The 19,695-nt window shown below is 39.8% G+C and overlaps 2 protein-coding genes across 4 annotated transcripts in view; one reads left to right on the forward strand and one right to left on the reverse strand.

The window, feature by feature from the left end:
• Positions 1-9,987, reverse strand: part of spryd3 (SPRY domain containing 3) — a 56,134-nt gene extending 46,147 nt beyond the window's left edge. For 2 of the 3 annotated variants that reach the window (XM_023392999.2, XM_087170080.1), the window contains exons 1-6: positions 9,872-9,987; positions 8,011-8,138; positions 6,682-6,757; positions 3,005-3,129; positions 1,752-1,887; positions 1,475-1,663 (exon numbers count right to left, since the gene is read on the reverse strand). In XM_023392999.2, the coding sequence (XP_023248767.1) occupies positions 1,475-1,663; positions 1,752-1,887; positions 3,005-3,129; positions 6,682-6,757; positions 8,011-8,138 (654 nt within the window). In that variant the 5' untranslated portion in view covers positions 9,872-9,987. The remainder of the gene's footprint in view (positions 1-1,474; positions 1,664-1,751; positions 1,888-3,004; positions 3,130-6,681; positions 6,758-8,010; positions 8,139-9,871) is intronic. The other variant, XM_087170081.1, reaches the window with a different exon arrangement.
• Positions 9,988-11,910: 1,923 nt separating this feature from the next.
• igfbp6b (insulin-like growth factor binding protein 6b) lies at positions 11,911-17,807 on the forward strand. Its single transcript, XM_023392914.2, has 4 exons — positions 11,911-14,068; positions 14,976-15,010; positions 15,755-15,874; positions 16,250-17,807. Exons 1-4 carry the CDS (start codon positions 13,732-13,734, stop codon positions 16,361-16,363), a joined length of 606 nt encoding a protein of 201 aa, XP_023248682.1. The 5' UTR covers positions 11,911-13,731; the 3' UTR covers positions 16,364-17,807.
• The last annotated feature ends 1,888 nt before the right edge of the window (positions 17,808-19,695 follow it).

Below are 19,695 nucleotides of genomic sequence, written 5' to 3' on the forward strand. Positions count from 1 at the left end.
AGTTATAAATATATTTATCAGGTCACCAGAAACACAACTCTAATAGTGTGTGTGTGTGTGTGTGTGTGTGTGTGTGTGTGTGTGTGTGTGTGTGTGTGTGGGCATGTCTTTGAGTGACAGAACAAGAGAAAACCAAAAGCAGTGTGTTGTGTGAATTAGGTTTAATTATAATTTATTCAGTTTAATTGGTGTATAATGGTATAATAACAAAGGGCAATTCTGATTGCAATTAAAATGATTACAATGTGGCAACCGTTCTGCCACATCCGGCGACCAGAAGCTGATGGAGGTGCCTTGAGTTAGACACAGCTGAAGATTTATCTGTATTTAAATCTGTCTGTAAAAAAAAAGTCAGTGTATTAGCCTGCTTGTGTTCCTAAGATCTGAAGTTAGATTTGCCAAACTGTTGCATAATCCCCAACTCTGATGAAGCAAAGCAGGAATGAAAGACGGACTCAACGTCTTCACTGAGAGTCTGCTGTTTATCTTGTTGCTGAACCTGGTGTCTACAGAACTCGAGGAAAAAATTCCTGAGCTGATGTCATGAAGCGATCTGCAAAAACACTCCAAAGGGTGACCCAAATCCAGTCATGGCAAGATCACACAGCGACTGAGACAAAATAATTCAAATTCAAGTGACTGGAGATTTCCCTCAAGCATTAAGTACAGTTCTCAACAAAGAGGGATTTGCGAAAGAACAGGCAGATGAATGATCTTGTAAGAGCACAAAACAAATATGAGGAGCTGGCAACAACCATGCAAGTACAAGCTACAGATCAGCCCCAATATAATCTATCCCATTCAAAAGAGATGCAAGAAAAACACAGAATATATGAAGTCTGTTTGTCTTCACATACCGTCTCCCACCACAAGCAATCTAAATAACCAGCTGGCATTTATTTTAACCAACCATATATGACCATGCTACACCATAATCTTCAACACTTTTGAAAACAGCAACAAAGTGATTAATACAATAATTGTTTAGTGAACTGGGAACATTTTACAGATTATAGAGTATTATATTATACTGTGTCTTCAAATCTTCAACAGTGAGTAAGATTTGTTTTCTTTTCTATCTCAAATGAATTAATCGTTTGTTTTGCTACTGGTTAGAGTAAAGTAAGCATTTGTTGTTTTTAAAACTATACAGGCCAAAAGATTCCTTTAAAAGAATTAAGAAATAAAATAGAGATTAACTGCTACTTGCAGTCCTATTTGGAACTGCGTCTAGCAAAAACTAGCACAGTAATCCAGCTGTTTATTGGTGAGAGCAAGAGAGTCATTGCTTACGTTCCAAGAAATGCAACATGCTGCAAACTGCACACAAAGCTAAGCTAAACACAGAGTTGTTCTGAACGAAGAGCGATGAAACTTATACTGATCTGACGTAATTCTCGGTAAGGCGTATAAATAATGTAGGAGTATTCCTTTAACCATGAGGAAAACAATAGGGACTTTTTCTGCTTCTTACCGTGCCGCTTACTCTGACGTCATAAAGCCGGCCCCAGTCATCTTCATGGCTGTCAACCATCATCATACTATCGTCCTCCTCCAGGAACCACTCAGCCTGCAGGTCAACCTTCACCTCTTCCCCCATGGAGTGCATCCCTACAGCAGGGAACAGCCCCTCCGCCAACACAGGAACCTCCACTGAGCCCACCTAGATAGGAGAGGGATGTAAGAGTGATTGAAGAAACGTAAACAAACACAGAACAGACACAGAGACAACACTATACTAAAACACCCACCTCTTTGCCATTTTTGGTGAAAAAGACTGTTGTAAAACCTGCTTCGATATTTTCTGAGTGTATTCCACAGCCAATGCGGTCACCACGAGCACATTTTGGCCCAAACTGCTGCCCCACAGGGTTCCCATTGTATAACCTAACAGGAAACAAGAGATAAAAATCCTTCAGATTGATCCTGAGGCTGAATTTATACTTGTGCTTAGGAGGTTAAGGTGTAGCAATGAAGCCTTTATGTGTGGAGTACACTGACGGTAATTAGCACCCCCCCCCCCCAGAAATATTAAGGCAAGAACTGTCATTGGTCAGCTTCCTGCTTGTGTTTTCTCCTGCAAGTTTCCACTGGCAGTAGAGATTGTCGTACATGAAGACAGCATATATCAGGCAGAAAAAAAGCTTGGTAATCTTATTTTTCTCTGTATCATTTTACATACTTTGCAATCTTCTTTTTGCCACAACTGTTGCTCTCTTTCACAAAGTGTATAAAAGAATGTAAACAAGATTACTTTGGCTATTAATGATTACTCTGCAATACCCTCCTATTCCTCCTAATTTCCCGTCATCACACCTAATGACAAAGTGAATAAAACTATGCACACACACTTTGAGGTCTATAATTACAGTAATTTATGTGGCCTGATTATGTACAGCACACCTGTCTAGTGTTGCAGTGGTGCTATCAACAGATGAAATCAGATGCTGAAATATGAAGCACTTCCTACGCTGGAGGCATCTACACTGGTACTGCCACACACTGTCAACCACAAACATTAATCTAGTTTTAAACATGACGCTCAACACATAGCACTTCCAGTAGAACTGCTTATTAGTTGATTAGTCGATTACTCGCTCATCAGAAAATTAACAACATTTTTGGCAATTTTTTTTTTGGCAACATTTTTCATAATTTTCTACTACATTTCTTTTCTACTAATGTAATTTTACAAAAAAAAAAAATAATTAAAATAATCATCATAAAAAAAAAACTCAAATGAATGTAGGAAAATAATAATTTGCTGAAGCTGTACAAACAATACTGAGACATGCGAGGTTCAGAGCCATTATTCCTGTATCAAGTATTTTAACCTTGTTTAAAATGCAAAGAAAGAGTAAGAGCGAGCTGAGGAGTATCATACAGGGAATTACTGCTGCGGTTGTGTGTGGATGCAGCAGCAGCAGGCCACAACCCATTTTCACAAACCGTGCAAGAAACCAATGCTGAACTGTAATGTATAGATGACTGTGGTTTTACTTACTTGCCGTTGTCAGCGTGGTAAGCTACAGAGTATGGCAGCCAGCCAGGCTGGTGGTCCAGCCTATAGAATTTAGGCACCAGGCCCACAGCAATGGTCCCCCTCACCCCTGTGTCCACTATCGTCACCTACACACACACACACACACACACACACACACACACACACACACACACACACACACACACACACACAAAATATATTGTAACAATGACTGTGGCACCAGTTAAGTAGTTTAACTCACTTCCACATATGGAGCAGGTCTTTATAGTTTTTACATCTGTACATGGTCAGAAAGGAAAAGGTTCATTTTTAAAATAGCATGAAGTTACAGTCAAACCATAATCAAAACACAACTTTTATATTTTACTGTGAGAAGCTTCAACAAGTTGCACCTTCAATGGAAAATTCAACTCAGGAAAGGAAGCCTCCCAACAAGTAAATCTCTGTCCCTGTCGACCCTCAGTCTGTCTGGCTGGTGTGGGTCTTATCCAAATGCCCAGAGTCTGACTCTCTGCACAGCTGTGCAGCTGTCCAGAGTAGAAATGTGCTGGTACACCAGTTTTAATACACACCGCAGTGAATCATTCCAATGGTAGTACTACCACGAAAGATTTCTATTACCGTCAATACCATGATTAATGCCTTTTTCAGAGAGCACTAAGAACACAGGACAGTATTACTGCTGCATTTCCACCACTATTATGTTCTAACATTCTACCTTTAAACTATTAACATCAAGCATAAAACTCTTACTACAATGTTCCTGCTCCCCAGAAGTCTTAGACGGATGGGTAAGATCATAAACCCCCAATTAGAATTACAGTCTCACAGTTGTATTCCTCGGTCAACCAGTCAGGTTGCAGTTTACATCCACATCTGTCCAGACTCCTTCAATAAATGTAGTTAAGACTGTGAAGGAATTTAATAAAAAGTATTCAGTGTTTTTTTTTTTCAGAATCAGCAAATTAATTCTTATTATGTTAGGGCCAAAACCGCTTCGTGAGGTCTGAGTAGCCTTTGACCACCAAATTCTTATCAGTTCATCCTTGAGTCCAAGTGGACATTTGTGCCAAATTTAAAGAATTACCCTTGAGGTGTTACCGAGATATCACGTTCACAAGAATAGGACAGACAGATAACCCAAAAACATAACACCTCTGGCCACAGCTGTCACCAGCGTGGAGGCATAAAAATGTCATTGGGTGCGTTGAATCACAGATACTGCACTGAAAGCAGTTTCAAGTCAACTGTCTTAAATTTGAAACAAACAGCCTGCGTGTGTTTATGGGTTTTAGTGTATTTGATGTTAATTCTTTTGCAGAGTCCAACAAAGTTGCAACATACAGTTCACTGATTCAGTTTGTCAGGTACGGTTTAATCCAATCAAATCCAACGATCATGGTGTGGAGTAATTTTACTGCATTTAGCACTAATAATAGTATTTCAGGAAAGTTTGATGATTATTATGATGATACCATTTACCGTAATGGTTTCGGCCAAAATAATCATAGTAATGAAAACGTACCAGCACATCCAAAGTCCAGAACCCACATGGCAGCAGAGGAAAACCTCCACAATCACCTCCTCCCCTCAGACATAACAGCAGCCTGCCAGCTAAGCCCAATCACAGCAAAATGACACAGCAGAATTCAGTAAAAGATAATGCAGGCAATACAGGAGAATAACCCCATCCGTTACGTGTCTAAATCTGTTTCCTTCCTTTGTTTGGGACCTCTCCAAGTCATTTCTCACCCTGCAAAATTTTCTTCTTCTGTATTATTCCTCACTTTAACCCTTCTAATTTACCCACCTCTTTAATTATTTACCTCTCTCTTCATCCCAGACCCCAAAATCCCTGCTCCTGCATGACAGCTATCAGCACGTGAAACCAAACCTCGTGGGTTTCCCTAACTAAAAATTCCAGGCCTGATTCCTTTCCAGTCTGCCAATTTAAGGATAATACATTACACCTTTGCTTTGTTTAAGAAGTAAATTCTTTGCATTGGCAGGTTCTGACTTCCACACCCGAACTGTTAAAATACCACAAATGTCCGAATAAAAGTTATAAAAACATGGGAGAATACTTAGATTGGAAAATAGCAGGAATGCGATCACTGATGAGCCGTTCAGTTATGTTGATATTAATTTTTCAAATAAATCTATTAAAACAAGTGGAATGCTGCAGATGTTCAGCTGGACTTGAAGAAGATGGATGAAGAAAAAGTGGAGAAAGTGCAGCAACTGACAAGAGAAGTAAATGGATTCCTTGTGAAAGCAGAACGAGGAGAAACACGAGGATAGCAGTGACGCATACGTCGACAGAAGCCTGACCTTTATGAGAATAAATGCTCCCAAATTTTAGAGATATCTGGGAAACTGACAGCATGTGCGTCACAGAGCAGAGAAAAACGTAGCATAAAACTCTGGGTAATGGCCTCACTAAAATCCACTTGTTTAAATGTCAGTGAGATCTATCAGGCTCCAAATGTGATTCTCATTTAAATATAACCAGTGTTGTCTTTAAGATTTGCATGCTAAGGCAGGAGAGAGAGAGAGAGAGAGAGAGAGATCTGGAGCTCAGATGAGAGTTTGAAATCACATTTAGAAGAAATGTCACATCTGTTATAAATCAGGGACACCTCACAGCCATGAGAAATAATGTCAAATTACATTACTGGCTTGTATAGAGTCTTAGTGAAGCAGATCTGAAATGTGACATATGTCTGAAATGGTGTTTCTCATCTCAAGAAGAAAAAGCATCTGAAAAGAATAAGTGGAAGAAGTAAATTGTTTTCAGGGGAGCTTGGTATTGCCACAGGACTCTGATGCTGTGTGGTCCTGTCTGGGTCTATTTCCAGCCCAGCAGAATGACGTGGGTTCACTGGATAATGTATAGCCTTATATTTCCTCCTCACGCCTAAAAACTGAGACAAGTATTCCTGCCTCACCTGCAGTCTCTTTATTACACGTCACAAGGCCTACTATGACGTGCACCATCCACAAATAAGCTGGCTCATAAATAAGACACTGCAGCCCTCAGCACCTAATTCATGACTGAACTCTTGCAACTTTCCTGTTTTAAATCACCAAGATACCTTTCTCTTTGCTCTACTGTATGGATGAGAACTATTATACGTACTGTAAGAGCATGTCAGCTTTGCTAAAATAAATGTCCAATGCTTTCTCCTGCTGCCAGTCTACTGAAAAAACATTGTGTGTTAGACTAATCTTTGTGTGCAGAGATACCACCTAAACCCACACCCTATCCCTCATTCCAATGCAGCTAGGACATTTTTGAGGTAGTGGTTTTGCACTGGTGAACTGGGACTGTGGGGGGGCACTCAGAATTTAATATGAAGTTGAGAAAATTGTCTGCAATGGGATTCCAGGGGATAAAATTGCTGGTTGGATGGAAAAGCAATCTTGAGCACAACCAGGGACGATGGTATGTGGTAAGCCTATCATATTGTGACCACCCCAAACATTTCAAAATGAAAAAATGAATGATTGCTTTATTTTTCTCTCTAACAAAGTCAGAGATAGCAGTTTGTAGTGATCATGTCAACTAATGACGCACAAAAATAAATATCAAAGAGCGAACAGTCAGGTCTTGCAGAACTGAGTTACAATAACAATGTCAGATGCTGACTTAAAGCATCACTGTCATTGTGCCTTACCTCGAAGTAGCAATTTCCCTTTGATAAAGGATGGCCAGCCACATAGCAACCCACCTCTTCAGAGTTCCCTTGGTAACTAAAGAGAAGAAAATACAGGTTAACAATAGGTGACTCCTAATAGGTTCAACTGCTGTATGCACAATCAGAAACAGATCTTGAAGAACAACTTCATCTTTGACTGTCAAACACCATCAGTGTAATCATATGCACTGACGTGTTCAACAGAAAACACAAAAATGTGTAGTCCTTATTGACAATGAAGCAGATTTAGACTGTAATACAAAACGACTTGCACATGATGATTTGCTGTTACTGTTTAACATATGATGCCCACTAGCTTTATAAAAGGACATGCTTTATTAAGGAAGGGCAAACTGGAGATATGCTAGGAAAAACATGGAGCTTCCTGAGAACAGGCCTTTTTCACAGAGGACATTTTACATGTCACAGTAGCAAAAGCACAGGTGTAAAAAAAAAACTTAATAATGGGGATGGTTGAACTCTTTTTACTAGCTTCAGTTTCCGAGTCCTGTTCATGTGTCTGCCATTACGCTGTCATGACTTACTGGGACACTTGAATCAAACAGAACCATCATTATTGTTATTAGTAACACAATCAATCACTGGAGCCTCTGAAGCTTTGTATCAGTATTGCAGTGTGTTTAACATTTTGTGCTGCATTAAACACTGAATGAAATGCCAGCATCTTTAGAATAAGGTATAACAAGTGCTAATCTTGTTATCTGAGACTATTGAACAGAGATACTTGGTCAATATAGGAATCTGGCGTTTACAGTCAAAGAAATAACTTACTTCAAACTAACCTAATTATAAAGTATCTAAATTTCCAGTAGGTATAGCAGAAGATTTTGATGAAAATACAATGTTTTCCATGTTATGCTGCCCTCAAAACTAGCCTCCACTGACACTCAGGATTAGCGATGTATAGATCTGACTTTTCTTACACTATGGTGGGTCAGCATGTTGATGACATCAACATGATTTCTTTAAAGCCACGGCTTCTGAGCTATTTTGAATGAGACACATTGCCAATACAATCAATAATAAAATGAGAACAATTTCTTCCCAAAATCTTGCTAGGCAAAACTTACATTCTCAACAGAGAAAATATTTGACAATATGTAATAAACCCACTTTGCCACAGCTTTGCCTGTCATTATACAAAATTCCCCAATGAGTAGGCAGAGAAATCAACACAAAATAAAACAGAAGCATCTTGTAAGATAAACTCAAATTAACCTAGTCCAGCAAAGCTACATAATCACTTAAATTCAATCCCCACCCACACAAGTTGAAGAACAGGCTGACCTGAGTGTGTCTCCATCCTTCTGCAACCTCATGTATCGTTCTTGGGCGGGGCGCCCATCCCCAATATCTCTGATTCGGCGCCTCAGATTCAGGAGGCATCTGTGGTGTAGTACATTGATGTCATCCATCTGAAAGAAAGAAAATGGGACAGTGGAGAAATAAGCACTTTCTCAGTAAGTTCAGCTGCTGTGCAATGTTTTCTGCCCTGCCTTTTTGTTGCTTGAGCCTCAACAAAAAAAAAAGAAACAAGGAGGTAGCTGAATCACTGCTGTATTCAATAATTGCTTGAAAGTTTCTAGTAATAGCATTTTCTCAAACATTCACTGCATAAAGGGTTTTCTTAAGATGTGGCCTAGATGTCACCACAATGAGGCAGGTTCAAAATATCAACAGTTGGAAGCATTGTAATTTGTTTTTAGACTCATATGGATTAAGAAATTCTTGATATTGTTGTTTCAATCCTGTGTTTTTCTCAGTAGGTAAGACTACAGATAATTCACTGTTTATTGTTTTTTATCCACATAAGCACATCATTTAGACAACCATAATACAGATCGTATTGAAAATTGTGATCAAAATACACAGTGAGTGGGACATAATTACCTATCAACCTAGTTTGGCATTTCTGTACTGCAACAACTTGTTACTCATCAGCGAACATATACACCAACACTGATGCATCTGCAAAAAGGTGATAACGGCCGATGTATTGCTCTAGCTTTAATTTGAAGGTGATGGCTTCATGGTAACTCAACCATAATAAAGCCAAGACATTCTATGGCTGTATAGTTTATGTGTCAGCATGTTTTGGATTAACAACTAACAAGACAGACAAAAATAGAACAAAAGACAACTCATTTGTGAGCTGTTAAATTCATTGTTGAAATACAGCAAACTTTGAAAACCATTTCCATCTCCAGAAGTAGTGGGCCTGAAACAAGAGTAGATAGAGTCCGTTGGTTGAATATAATTATTATATATGCCTATTTAATTTATTAAGTAACGCTTTAGGCAGCGTAAATCACTGACACATTTAGGTGTGCAACTAATGATTCCCGTTGTTACACATTTTATATATATTTCAGCCCTCCTCGACCCTCTTCCACACAATGCATCACTTGTTTCTTTGTTTACAAATTCAGAAACCGTTTGACTTGTATATGGATATTTCATGTTGTTTCTTGTACATAATAGACATATGTTTATCATCATTAATAATCATCTCAGCTTAGTTGTCCTTGTTTTTGCAGGGTGTCCATGTGTATCTTCCAGAATGTTCTCATTAGTAATGAGAACACAAACACTGAGAGACATTAAAACCGGAGTCAAATCCCTTGCATGTACAAACACACTTGTCAACGTCAAACTCCGATTTCCACGCAGTGTCTTATATTATTTTATAAAACTCGCTCAGATAATTTGTTTCGAAATGTTAAAGGGGATACATTTTTCCATCGTTAAAACAGAAAATGTGATGAGGAAAAGTGGGCGTGCCAATGTTTACATCCTGCTAATGCTGTCAAGGATTGCAAGCTAGCAGCTCAAAACCAACAGTGCTAACGGTAAAGGTAATTTAAATTTAGAGAGCATGATTATAAAGACAGCTAACTGTTGCCATTTCGGTTGACAGTCGCATACCGCTTAGTGTCAATTAAATAACATTTCAAAACAGTAATTATCAATTCGCGTTTGTGACGAAGGGTCAGTTTAGTCACCGAGCTAGACATGGGTTAGCGTCATTAGCGGCTAATGTGATAGCTTCTTTTCTTGAAGCTGAAGCTCGGTGCTTAACAAAAGGACGAAGAGAGGTCGTTTCTAAAAGTGGACGGCAATACAAAGATTTATTACAGGTGCCGCTTACCTGTTATGTTGGCGGCTAATATGACAGAAACTCACTTTTGTCCGTCCGCCATTAGTCCATTAGCACCACATAAAAGTTTGCAAACTAGAGTTCGGCGCTTCCTAGTGACGTCAAACCCTCGTTGCCGAAATAGCCAATCACAGCGAGGTTTGAGCAACCGTGACAAGAATTCAGCCAATTCTGTCGCTCGATTTCCGTGTGTGTGTGTGTGTGTGTGTGTGTGTGTGTGTGTGTGTGTGTGTGTGTGTGTGTGTGCGCGCGCACACACACACATGTATGTTGTGGGGACAAATCTAATTACAAAGTCAAGACAAAAAGTAAATCCCCATAACTTAAATCAGTTGGTTTAAGTTAAGGTAATGTTAGGCTTAGGCTAAGGTTAGGGTAAGGGTAAATCACTTCAACACTTCTAAAGAAAGTAGGTGTGAATTCATTACTTGTATATAGGCCTACTGTTGGATGGTTTTTTATGTTTAGTGTGCAAAAATATTTGAATTAACTATGAACTAAAGCTTGCAGATAAATGTAGTTGAGTGAAAAATACAATATTTCCCTCTGAATTGTAATAGAGTAAAAGTACAAAGTGAATTGTAGAATACCTCAAATGTGTACTTAAGTGCATTACTTGAGTAAGTGTACTTAGTTACAGTCCACCACTAGTGGTGACCCAACACGAGGTTAGGTTTAGCAAGGACTGTGGTTGCTATGTTGAAAGCAGAAGTGGTAGAAGAGAGACTTTCTGAACCAGCTGTTAGACCTGAGCCGGGGAAGCAGAGAAAAGGTACAAACTGAGGAAGAAATTGTGCGGCTGCCTAGAGGAGGAAAAATGAATAATCCAGGGCAGTGTGGAAAAGAGAGCCCCCGTTGGTCTGGCGTGGGTCTTGGAACATTCTCCTGATATGTGGAAACAGACTAGTGCTGTAGCTCGCGAGCTGATGGGAACACAAGACGGCAGGTGATTTCTGCCCTCCTTGCCAAGATTAATCAGAACAACAGGCTGCTGATGGCAAGGCAGGTTTTGGCCTCATGTAGCCCTGAATTCCACCAAGTACAGGCCCCTGGGTATGCCTGTGTGCTCTGTCATATCTGTAGTCCTACTGCAGGAGCAAGTGACGAGCAGCAGGCAAACTGCTCATACGCAACACATTTTGTTCATAAGTAGGGCTACAAGTAACAGTGATTTTCATTATCGATTTATATGCCAATTTTTTCCATCCGTTAATTGATCAATCTTTTGGTCTTTAAAATATCAGAAAAGAGTTAAAAAGACGCATCACAATATCGTCATCATTAAATGTCTTGTTTTGTTCAACCAAAACCACAAACTCTTCAGTTTGCTATAATGTAAGACATAGAAAAGTACCAAATTCCCACATTTGACAACCTGGACTCATCAAAAGTTTGCCATGTTTACTTGAAAAATGACCTAAGAGATTAATCAGTTGTCAAACTATTTGGGAATTAATTTTTTTTCAATCATCCAATTGGTTAATTGACTAATCATTAAAATTCAAATCATGTACACAGGCTTAGTAGATATCTGTACAAATGTGAACCCGTGGATAGGTTAATAACCCAAACTGTGTTCGTGTTACATCTGTCCACAGAGCACCAACGGCAGCAACGCAAAGCCAGACAACACAGGAGACAATGGGACTCTAGATAAGAGAGGAATTTGTTCCTCAGCACTCTACCCACTGCCAGACTTTACCAACCATCTTCATGTGCAGACCCTTGACTCTTTCTGTCTCTGTGCACATGAAGATGATTGGTGAAGTCTGGCAGTGGGTAGAGTGCTGAGGAACGAATTCCTCTCTTATCTAATTCGTTCCACAGCACTTTACCTACTGCCAGACTTCACCAACCATCTCCATGTGCACGGTGATGTAGTAACAGAAATTGAAAGCAAAGTCAAGGGTCTGCATATGAAGATGGTTGGTAGAGTATGGCAGTAGGTTTGGTGCTGAGGAACAAATTCCACTCTTATCTTGGGTCCCATTGTCTCCTGTGTTATCTGGCGTTGCTGCTGTGGGTGCTCTGTGGACAAATGTAACATGAACACAGTTTATGAAGCACTAACAGAATTTTTGTACACAGGAAAAAGAGATCCAGATCTCAATGAGACCATCTGTTTAAATAAAGGATTTATTATGATTATTATTATGATTAATAATAATCATAATAATAATCAATGTTCATACATATTTATATTTGCAGTGCCATGATGTTCAGTGTTGATAATAGGGCATTACTACTTGGAACTACTGATACTTCAAATTTTTACTGTGTTTATCATATAAGACATTTCTATAAATGAGTCAAGTAAAAGTAGCTCACTACAGACTCTACACTTTAACACTTGAGCATTTTAACTGCAGTGGTTGCAAATTTACCTCTTGAATCTGTCTTGAAAAGTAAAAGAATTGAAACCATGTGCCTCATTTAAAATACAGTTTCATCACATCAGGAATGTCACGATCAAGTGTTGTGTTGTTGAGTAGAAGGGTGAAGGGCTCGAGTAGTGATCTTTTAAAGATGGCACCCGTGTAGAAAATCTTAACTGGCTGAGTGGAGCGCTGGATTGCATTATCAGCAGTTTGGCTCAGGCTGGTCAACGCACATTCCTGCAAAATTGAGTCCTCCTCCTCCTCCTCCTCCTCCTCCTCCTCCTAATTATCCAGATGATTACTCTTGCAATTCAAACAACTGGCGAGCGATAGTCTCCACTGTCCTCATACTTCGACATGTAATATGGTCCAAGAAGTCAAGTAATAGCTGATAGCTGCTGTAATGCAATCTAGAAGTTGGCTTGCTTATTAAAGACTAGGTTATCCCTTTTGTAGAGGCAATGCATTACATATCTGACTCAGCAGTGACTTGATTAGGTTTCTGTTGATGTGTAAAGTCATGTCACATCGGTATACTACACTTCTGATTGGTAATATACAGACATTTCTAAAGTACATTCGGGAGATCACTGGCTTCATTTCTCATTCTTTTAGTATTCTCTGACCTTTGATATATGTGACATGAAGACAGAGGATCTCAGGTGGGGATCTCAGATATAGCATTGCATATTTACACAGGGAATATTGTCCATCACAACCTCTTACAGAATTCAAGCAGGAGGAAAACACACAGCTGTGCATTTGTTGGAGCAAATGACATTGCAGTGGCGGTGCCGATGGGGGTACATGTACATTTGTATTTGTTACCATGGCAAATAGTGTGGCAGAAAGGTCTCTGCCATTGGAAAGAAAGTGCAAATATCTGAACATGACTACTTCTCTTTATGCATGTGTAATGTTGAACATAAAGTGTAAGAAGAAGGGCTAGATGTATGTGAGAGTATATAACAGGAAAGGGTGGGGAGATTTTGATAATTTCTGAAAGGAACATAATCCACCCCCCACTTGCTCTCTCCCTCCCTGCCACCTCCCTCTCTCTCTCTCTCTCTCTCTCTCTCTGTCTTTCTCTCTCTGAGTCCCAGCCCCTGAAGGTGTCATAACTGTGCTCTCTCTCTCTCTATCTCTCTCTCTCTCTCTCTCTCTCTCTCTCTCTCTCCCTCTCTCTCTCTCTCTCCCTCTCTCTCTCACTCACTCTCTATCACCGCCTTTCAGATCTTTAAAAGCTGGTGCTTTGCTGTGTCTCTCTCGATCTCCATTTGTCTCCTCTGGCACTGCAGGGGACTCAACCGGCAAAGCACCAAGGAAAGCTACTGTATAGAAACGGGAAGAAGACTGAGGAAAGGGGAGAGAAAGGGAGAGAGAGTGAGAGAGAAATATACATCCAGAAATAGCATCAGCCACATTTAACTGACAGAGAGTGACAGTGTGGAGAACCTGAGACCTGGACAGAAAATGCCTATCCTTTCTAACTTAACAACCGTTGTTTTGTTGCTGATTGCCCACTGCGGATCATGGACCGGGGCAAACCGCTTGGGGCCCTTCAAGGTCTGTCCCTCCTGCAGGGATCCACTGGGGGCAGGTCGGCCCCCCAGGGACCATAATGTTGCCGGCAGCACGTCAGTGTTGGCCCAGGGAGAGCCCTGTGGTGTGTACACGCTGAGCTGTGCCAAGGGGCTTCGCTGTGTTCCCCCACCACGGGAGCACAGCCCCCTCCAGGCTCTGTTGCAGGGAAGGGGCATTTGCGCCAAGCACAGCAGGACTAGTCCCACTGAGAGGCCCCCCCCCACAGGTAAGATACTGTATATACACACACACACACGTGCATGGAATCACATATGCACACGAACATGTATGCACATGCATGGACACTGCAGGTAGCCTTGAAATGTCAGTGGTTTATTGAGGATATTGTCACAGGCACCACATAGAATTGTACATAAAGTGTGCCTCTTGTATATCTGTAAATCGCATGTGATGCTGTGTCACTCACCAACAAAAAGAAAGGCCAATTAGTGTGTGACATTTAAGCCTGGATGCATTTTGTGCACCACAGATGAATTTGCAAACCTCCACAATCCAATACTGCTCTGCAGTGCCTCTGGAGCCACTGTGATAAAAATGTCAGTTGTCGTTACAGTTCTGTTGTTAATCATAAATATGGAAAATCCCCAAAAACACAGGGGTTATTTCTGAATTATTTTCACTGAGGTTTTATTTAGTCTCAGGGTGTTGCAACAATCTTTAAGTTGAGATGCATTTATATGATTTGTACAGTGTCATTTATTCATCCATTCCAATGACAGCGTGCATGACAATTATCTTTCCTACAAGTCATGCTCTCTGTAGAGAATTTAGAGTGAATGTGAAACTGACACTGTGTCACCTATGTCCTGATCAAGCAGCTTTTTGTTGCAGTGATCCCCATCTACTGTTCAAACAGAGATACTGCGATTAACTGTCTGAGAAGGAAATATACTGGTGGAAATTAGGTCTCTCATTGAATGACCACCCCCAGATAGATCTCATCTGTGAGGCTGCTTAGTAATGTCTTCTGCACAAAGATGCAAGATGTGCAACACAGTCTAAGTATGTCTATGTAGCATATATTATAAAATGTGTCATTGGATGTGGTTTGATATAAATGGCTTAGATGGTTTAATGTCACATTCTCATGCTGGTGTGTCATTTTCTCTCAGGTCCACATCCCTCACACAGTGGTGACATTGAAAAAGTAAGTTCATGCTCTTATTTCACAATCTTTAATGAATGAATCTAATGAATCCTTACCTGAATGAGATGTATGAAGCATTTCATATAACAAGATTGTGTTAATACACACCAGATGTGATGGAAAGGGTTGTGTATCGAGCTGCATTTCTTTATAGAGAGTTACAACCATAGATCCTCCGCTGTTTTGGGTGTTGCAGTGGCATGTACACACACTGTTCTGAAGCCATGCATTATGGTGCATGATGTGTGCGCTGCTATGCGGCAGAACTAATTGAGCATGATGTGAATCAGGAAAGTTTCAAGTCGGCCGCTGCCGCCACAGATTTTTCACTTTGCAAGCCGGCGGATCTGCAGCATTTCAACTAATAATGTGTGTGTTATCGTGGGAGCGGCAATAGTCACGCAAATGATCAAGTTTAATTTCACAAAGTGACACAAAAACGCACAGTCACTTCAAACCATTCAGTGACCTGAAAAGCCAAAGCATTGTGTAACAATATGGTTATATAATGTTATACAATATGTGACATCTGATATATATAAATATACATATTCCCTGCCTCTGGCTCTATTGCTGCATCACAGTAGCTAATCCTTTGTGATTCACATCGACACGTTTTGTGATCAAAGAGGATTTCTGCCAACACAATCACCTGAGGGGGGCCACTCTTCTCCAGATGAAGACAGGTCCTCTATCTTTGCCTCCAGTGATGTTTGAAGTCACACTCTGCGTTGCTGTTTTCAGGCACCCTGCCGCAAGCTGCTCAATAGCGTCCTGAGGGGTCTTGAGCTGACAATCTTCCAGTCTGACCGTGACATCTATATACCCAACTGTGACACCCGTGGCTTCTACAGGAAAAAGCAGGTAGAGTATCACAGTCACCTGAATCATCACGAAACATAACACTGGAACTTTGTTAGATCTTATGTGATGTGAAAATGTGTGTTTGCTGCACTGACTTGGTGTCACTGTATATATATCTGAGTGTCAGAGCTGCACTCCACTGCAGATTTCTGTTCGGTGCATCCAGAGATTTGTCTCTGACCACAGGGGCTGAGAATAACTGACACTTCTCTCTCTGAGCCTCTCAGCTGTGGGCTCAGAGAATCAGTACTGCGCTATGATGACATATCATTTTCTCTCTCTCTTCCTCTCTCACCACCTTTCCCACTCTCCCACTCAATCTCCGCCCTCCTTTCCCTTTCAAAATCTCCCTCTCTGTCTTTTAATCTCGCACAGTGCCGCTCCTCCAAGGGCATGCAGCGTGGCCATTGCTGGTGCGTGGATGAGCTCGGCACGCCCGTGCCCTCACGTGCCAGCGAAGATGGCACTTTACCATGCGATGGGGAGTGAGGGATGAGTCTGTCCTATTGCTCTGAGCCTGGAGGAAGAGGAGAAGGAGGAGGAGGAGGAGGTGGTGGAGCAGCAGGAGCACAGGGAGAGGGGGTGGCTTTAGCATGTGCTAGACACTGCCTGGACAGGAGGTAGCAGGGATAAACCACTTCCTATGGAAAATACACACCAGTTAACGTTCATGTCCTCTCTAGAAGCAAGACACACACACACCCTCACAGTCACAGCAACAATAACATCTGCCTGAATGTTCAACAGTTGCAGCAACGTCCTCTGCGTCGTCTGGTGACATGCTGCATGCTCACATTAATGCTCCGTGAACTGCCTCAGTGATCCAAGCGGTATTACTCCGAATGATCTCTATATTCCCTGGCTCTTGTCCTGGCTTTCTGGTAGATTTTTATTTTCCTTTTTACTTTAGGATAGCTGACACTGCCTGTGTTTGTTCTGATCTCAGTGGGCTGAAATACTGTTACGCAGGTGATGTGACACAAATGTTTGAAAAATGTGTCTCCCTCACCGTCCTCTCTCCCTCTCTCCAAAGATACACTGATATCAACATACCTAATTGACAGAATATTTCTTTTCTATTAATTTATTTTTGAGTATGTATTTCCATCAAGTACTGCTTGAATCTTACAGTATCTTATATATATGTAAAGTCAGAAAAAATAAGTCATACGAATATGATCCTGGATGCTTCTGTTCATTTTATTTGTCAAAATGGCGTTCTGACTGCTTATTAGTTGATTGTTTGTACATATGTTGGAATTTTGTGGTCGACTGTGTGTTCTGAAGTGGCAGACAAAAAGCTTACGGCTGTTACCCTTTTCAAAAAGTTGTAAGGCATATTTTTATACACGTCAATATAATATTTTATATATGAATTGTTGGTTTATTTAATGAACTACAGTACAATGCCATGTATTTTTATATTGTCAGCAGTTTCTTATTTAAAGACAGAGATTATTTTATTTCATGTTAGGGGAAGTGTTGCGCTTCAGAGGCACCTTTATGGCAAACCTTCACTTCACATTCATCAGAGCTCTATTCTATTAACTGCTGTACATCTTATGGTTCTATCTCATGTTTTTAATTTCCTTTTTATTTATGCTTTGTTCATTTTGAGAATGGAGAATGTCCATGTTACTATTATGTTTTATTTTGGCACATCATACTATAAATTCTGATTTCAATAGAGGAGGAAAAAAAATGATCAGATTTGTTATTGTTATAGTATGTCTTTCCCAAGTCCTTGCAAAAGTCATGAAATTGTGTGCTATTAAAGTGTGATTAGAATTTATCTATTTCTGACCAATCTTGTTGTGCCAATGTGTGTGCCGTGATGATAGGTCCGTGCACAAAGGACCTTAAGATTTGCAAATATGAAAATAAAACATAATGATAATAAAAATGGAGAAGAATAAAACATATATTAATATAACAGCAGGTGTTGAGTGTGTTCTTTTAATGAAATGCGCATTAAGTGGTGTTGGTAATGTGAGGGGAACATAGGGACAAGATATTTGTAAGAGATTTTAATGACGCTGCTGTTGTTGATGATGTTCAGGAGAGGCAGGTCAAAGATAATAATGATTAAGAAGATGGGTTTTTTTACCTTTATTTTCTCATTGAGATTAAAAATCAAGAGCGCCCTGGCCGAGATTAACTGAGTCATAAAAAAAAATAACATACTAACAGTGTACTTAAGCACAGTTTTGAGGTACTTGTACTTTACTTGAGTACTTTAATTTTATGATAATTTACACTTCTACTCCACTACATTTTGTAAGGAACTCCACTATGTTTAACAGCAACAGTTGCTATTTATATTTTTACACATGATCATCTTATAAAATATAGTTGTAAATTAGAAATTAATTCAAATGAGCTTGACTCCAACCAGCTACAACAATAACGAGCTGCCTACATGTTAATGCATCATTAATAATAATACTATATATGATACTATAAGCTATAGAGAAAACCACTGTGTATTAGAAGAATTTATACTTCTGATTTAGGTACATTTCTCCAATAAAACTGATGTACTTTTACTTAAGTATGATTTTTAATGTTTTTACTTGCAAATGGAGCATTTTTACTGTGTGGTCTTGCAATTTTACTTGGATAAATAATCTAAATACTTACATAAATATTACATTACATAAAAATATTTCATCCTAGAAACAACCAAAATAGCACTTTGAAACAGTAGGCTACAGTACTCCTGCATAGTCACCTCTGAAGCCTCAGGTACCTCATTCAGCAGAAAAAAAGAGAAAAGTATCTGAATGAGAGTTCCTCTGAATCATATGAACAATTTAATACATATTATTGATCTGAAGAGCCATGGTTTGAGGCTTCATGCTTATATCCATTTGCTGTGCCTGTGAGAAACCCCGCTGCAGTCACAGTAACCATTTGCCAGCAGTGAAACAGAAATTACACATTAGAGCACATTAGAGTCATGCTGCTTTTCTGCCATTACTAGGCACATAAAGGATAATTCTCTCCCTCTTCTCCACACAGGGACTCGATACATGCCTGTTTCCAAGGTAACAGCATAGAATATCCCATTTGTCCATGCATAATATGAAATGAAGGCCTTGCAGAAAATGAAGGAGGAAGCATGATCCTTTGTAGAATCACATCACCACACGTCCTACTTCTCTATCTAGGGTGGTTGCATTTGCTATTCTTGGAGGTTCTTTTCTGTGCATTGAGCAAATGAAGCTACCGATGTGTCTGTTAAGCAAAAGCACAGTTTTGTATAACTCAATTAAAACCATACAATTATGACATCAGTAATATTTATATTCTGAAATTAAATTCTCAAATGTTCCATCAAAAGTCTTGGATGCACATAGATTGGTGTGACTAATTTCCCTGGGTCAAAGTTTAGAAAATGTCACACATGTTAAAGCTGATGTTTTGCAGAAGCTGTAAATTATTTTCATATATTTTTATAACATATACTTTGCTTGGACTCTAGCATCAAGTTAATTGCTCAAGAGTCAATACCAAAGATCCTACACTCATTTTGTCCTCATAATGAAATGTTTACGTTCTTTTAATATACTTTATTCATTTATTTTATTAGGCACATCACATGTTAATTGACATCAATATGATGTAAAGATGTCAGCGGATTCCTGTTTTATCCCATTTATGATCACCGTTTTTGGATCTTTCCCGTGCTAGGTTCTGAGTGTGTCTGAGTGTGAGGGTTCCCTGATTACCACTAGCTGTAGTTGTGCCCCTAGTCGCATGCAACTTGCACACAAGCAAAACTATTGAATTAATTTTTTGGTTTAATTTTTTTTAATTTA

This window comes from Seriola lalandi, unplaced genomic scaffold, assembly GCF_002814215.2.
Source record: "Seriola lalandi dorsalis isolate HSWRI2012SDOR001 ecotype SW California unplaced genomic scaffold, Sedor1 jcf7180002054927, whole genome shotgun sequence".
Lineage (NCBI taxonomy): Eukaryota > Metazoa > Chordata > Actinopteri > Carangiformes > Carangidae > Seriola > Seriola lalandi.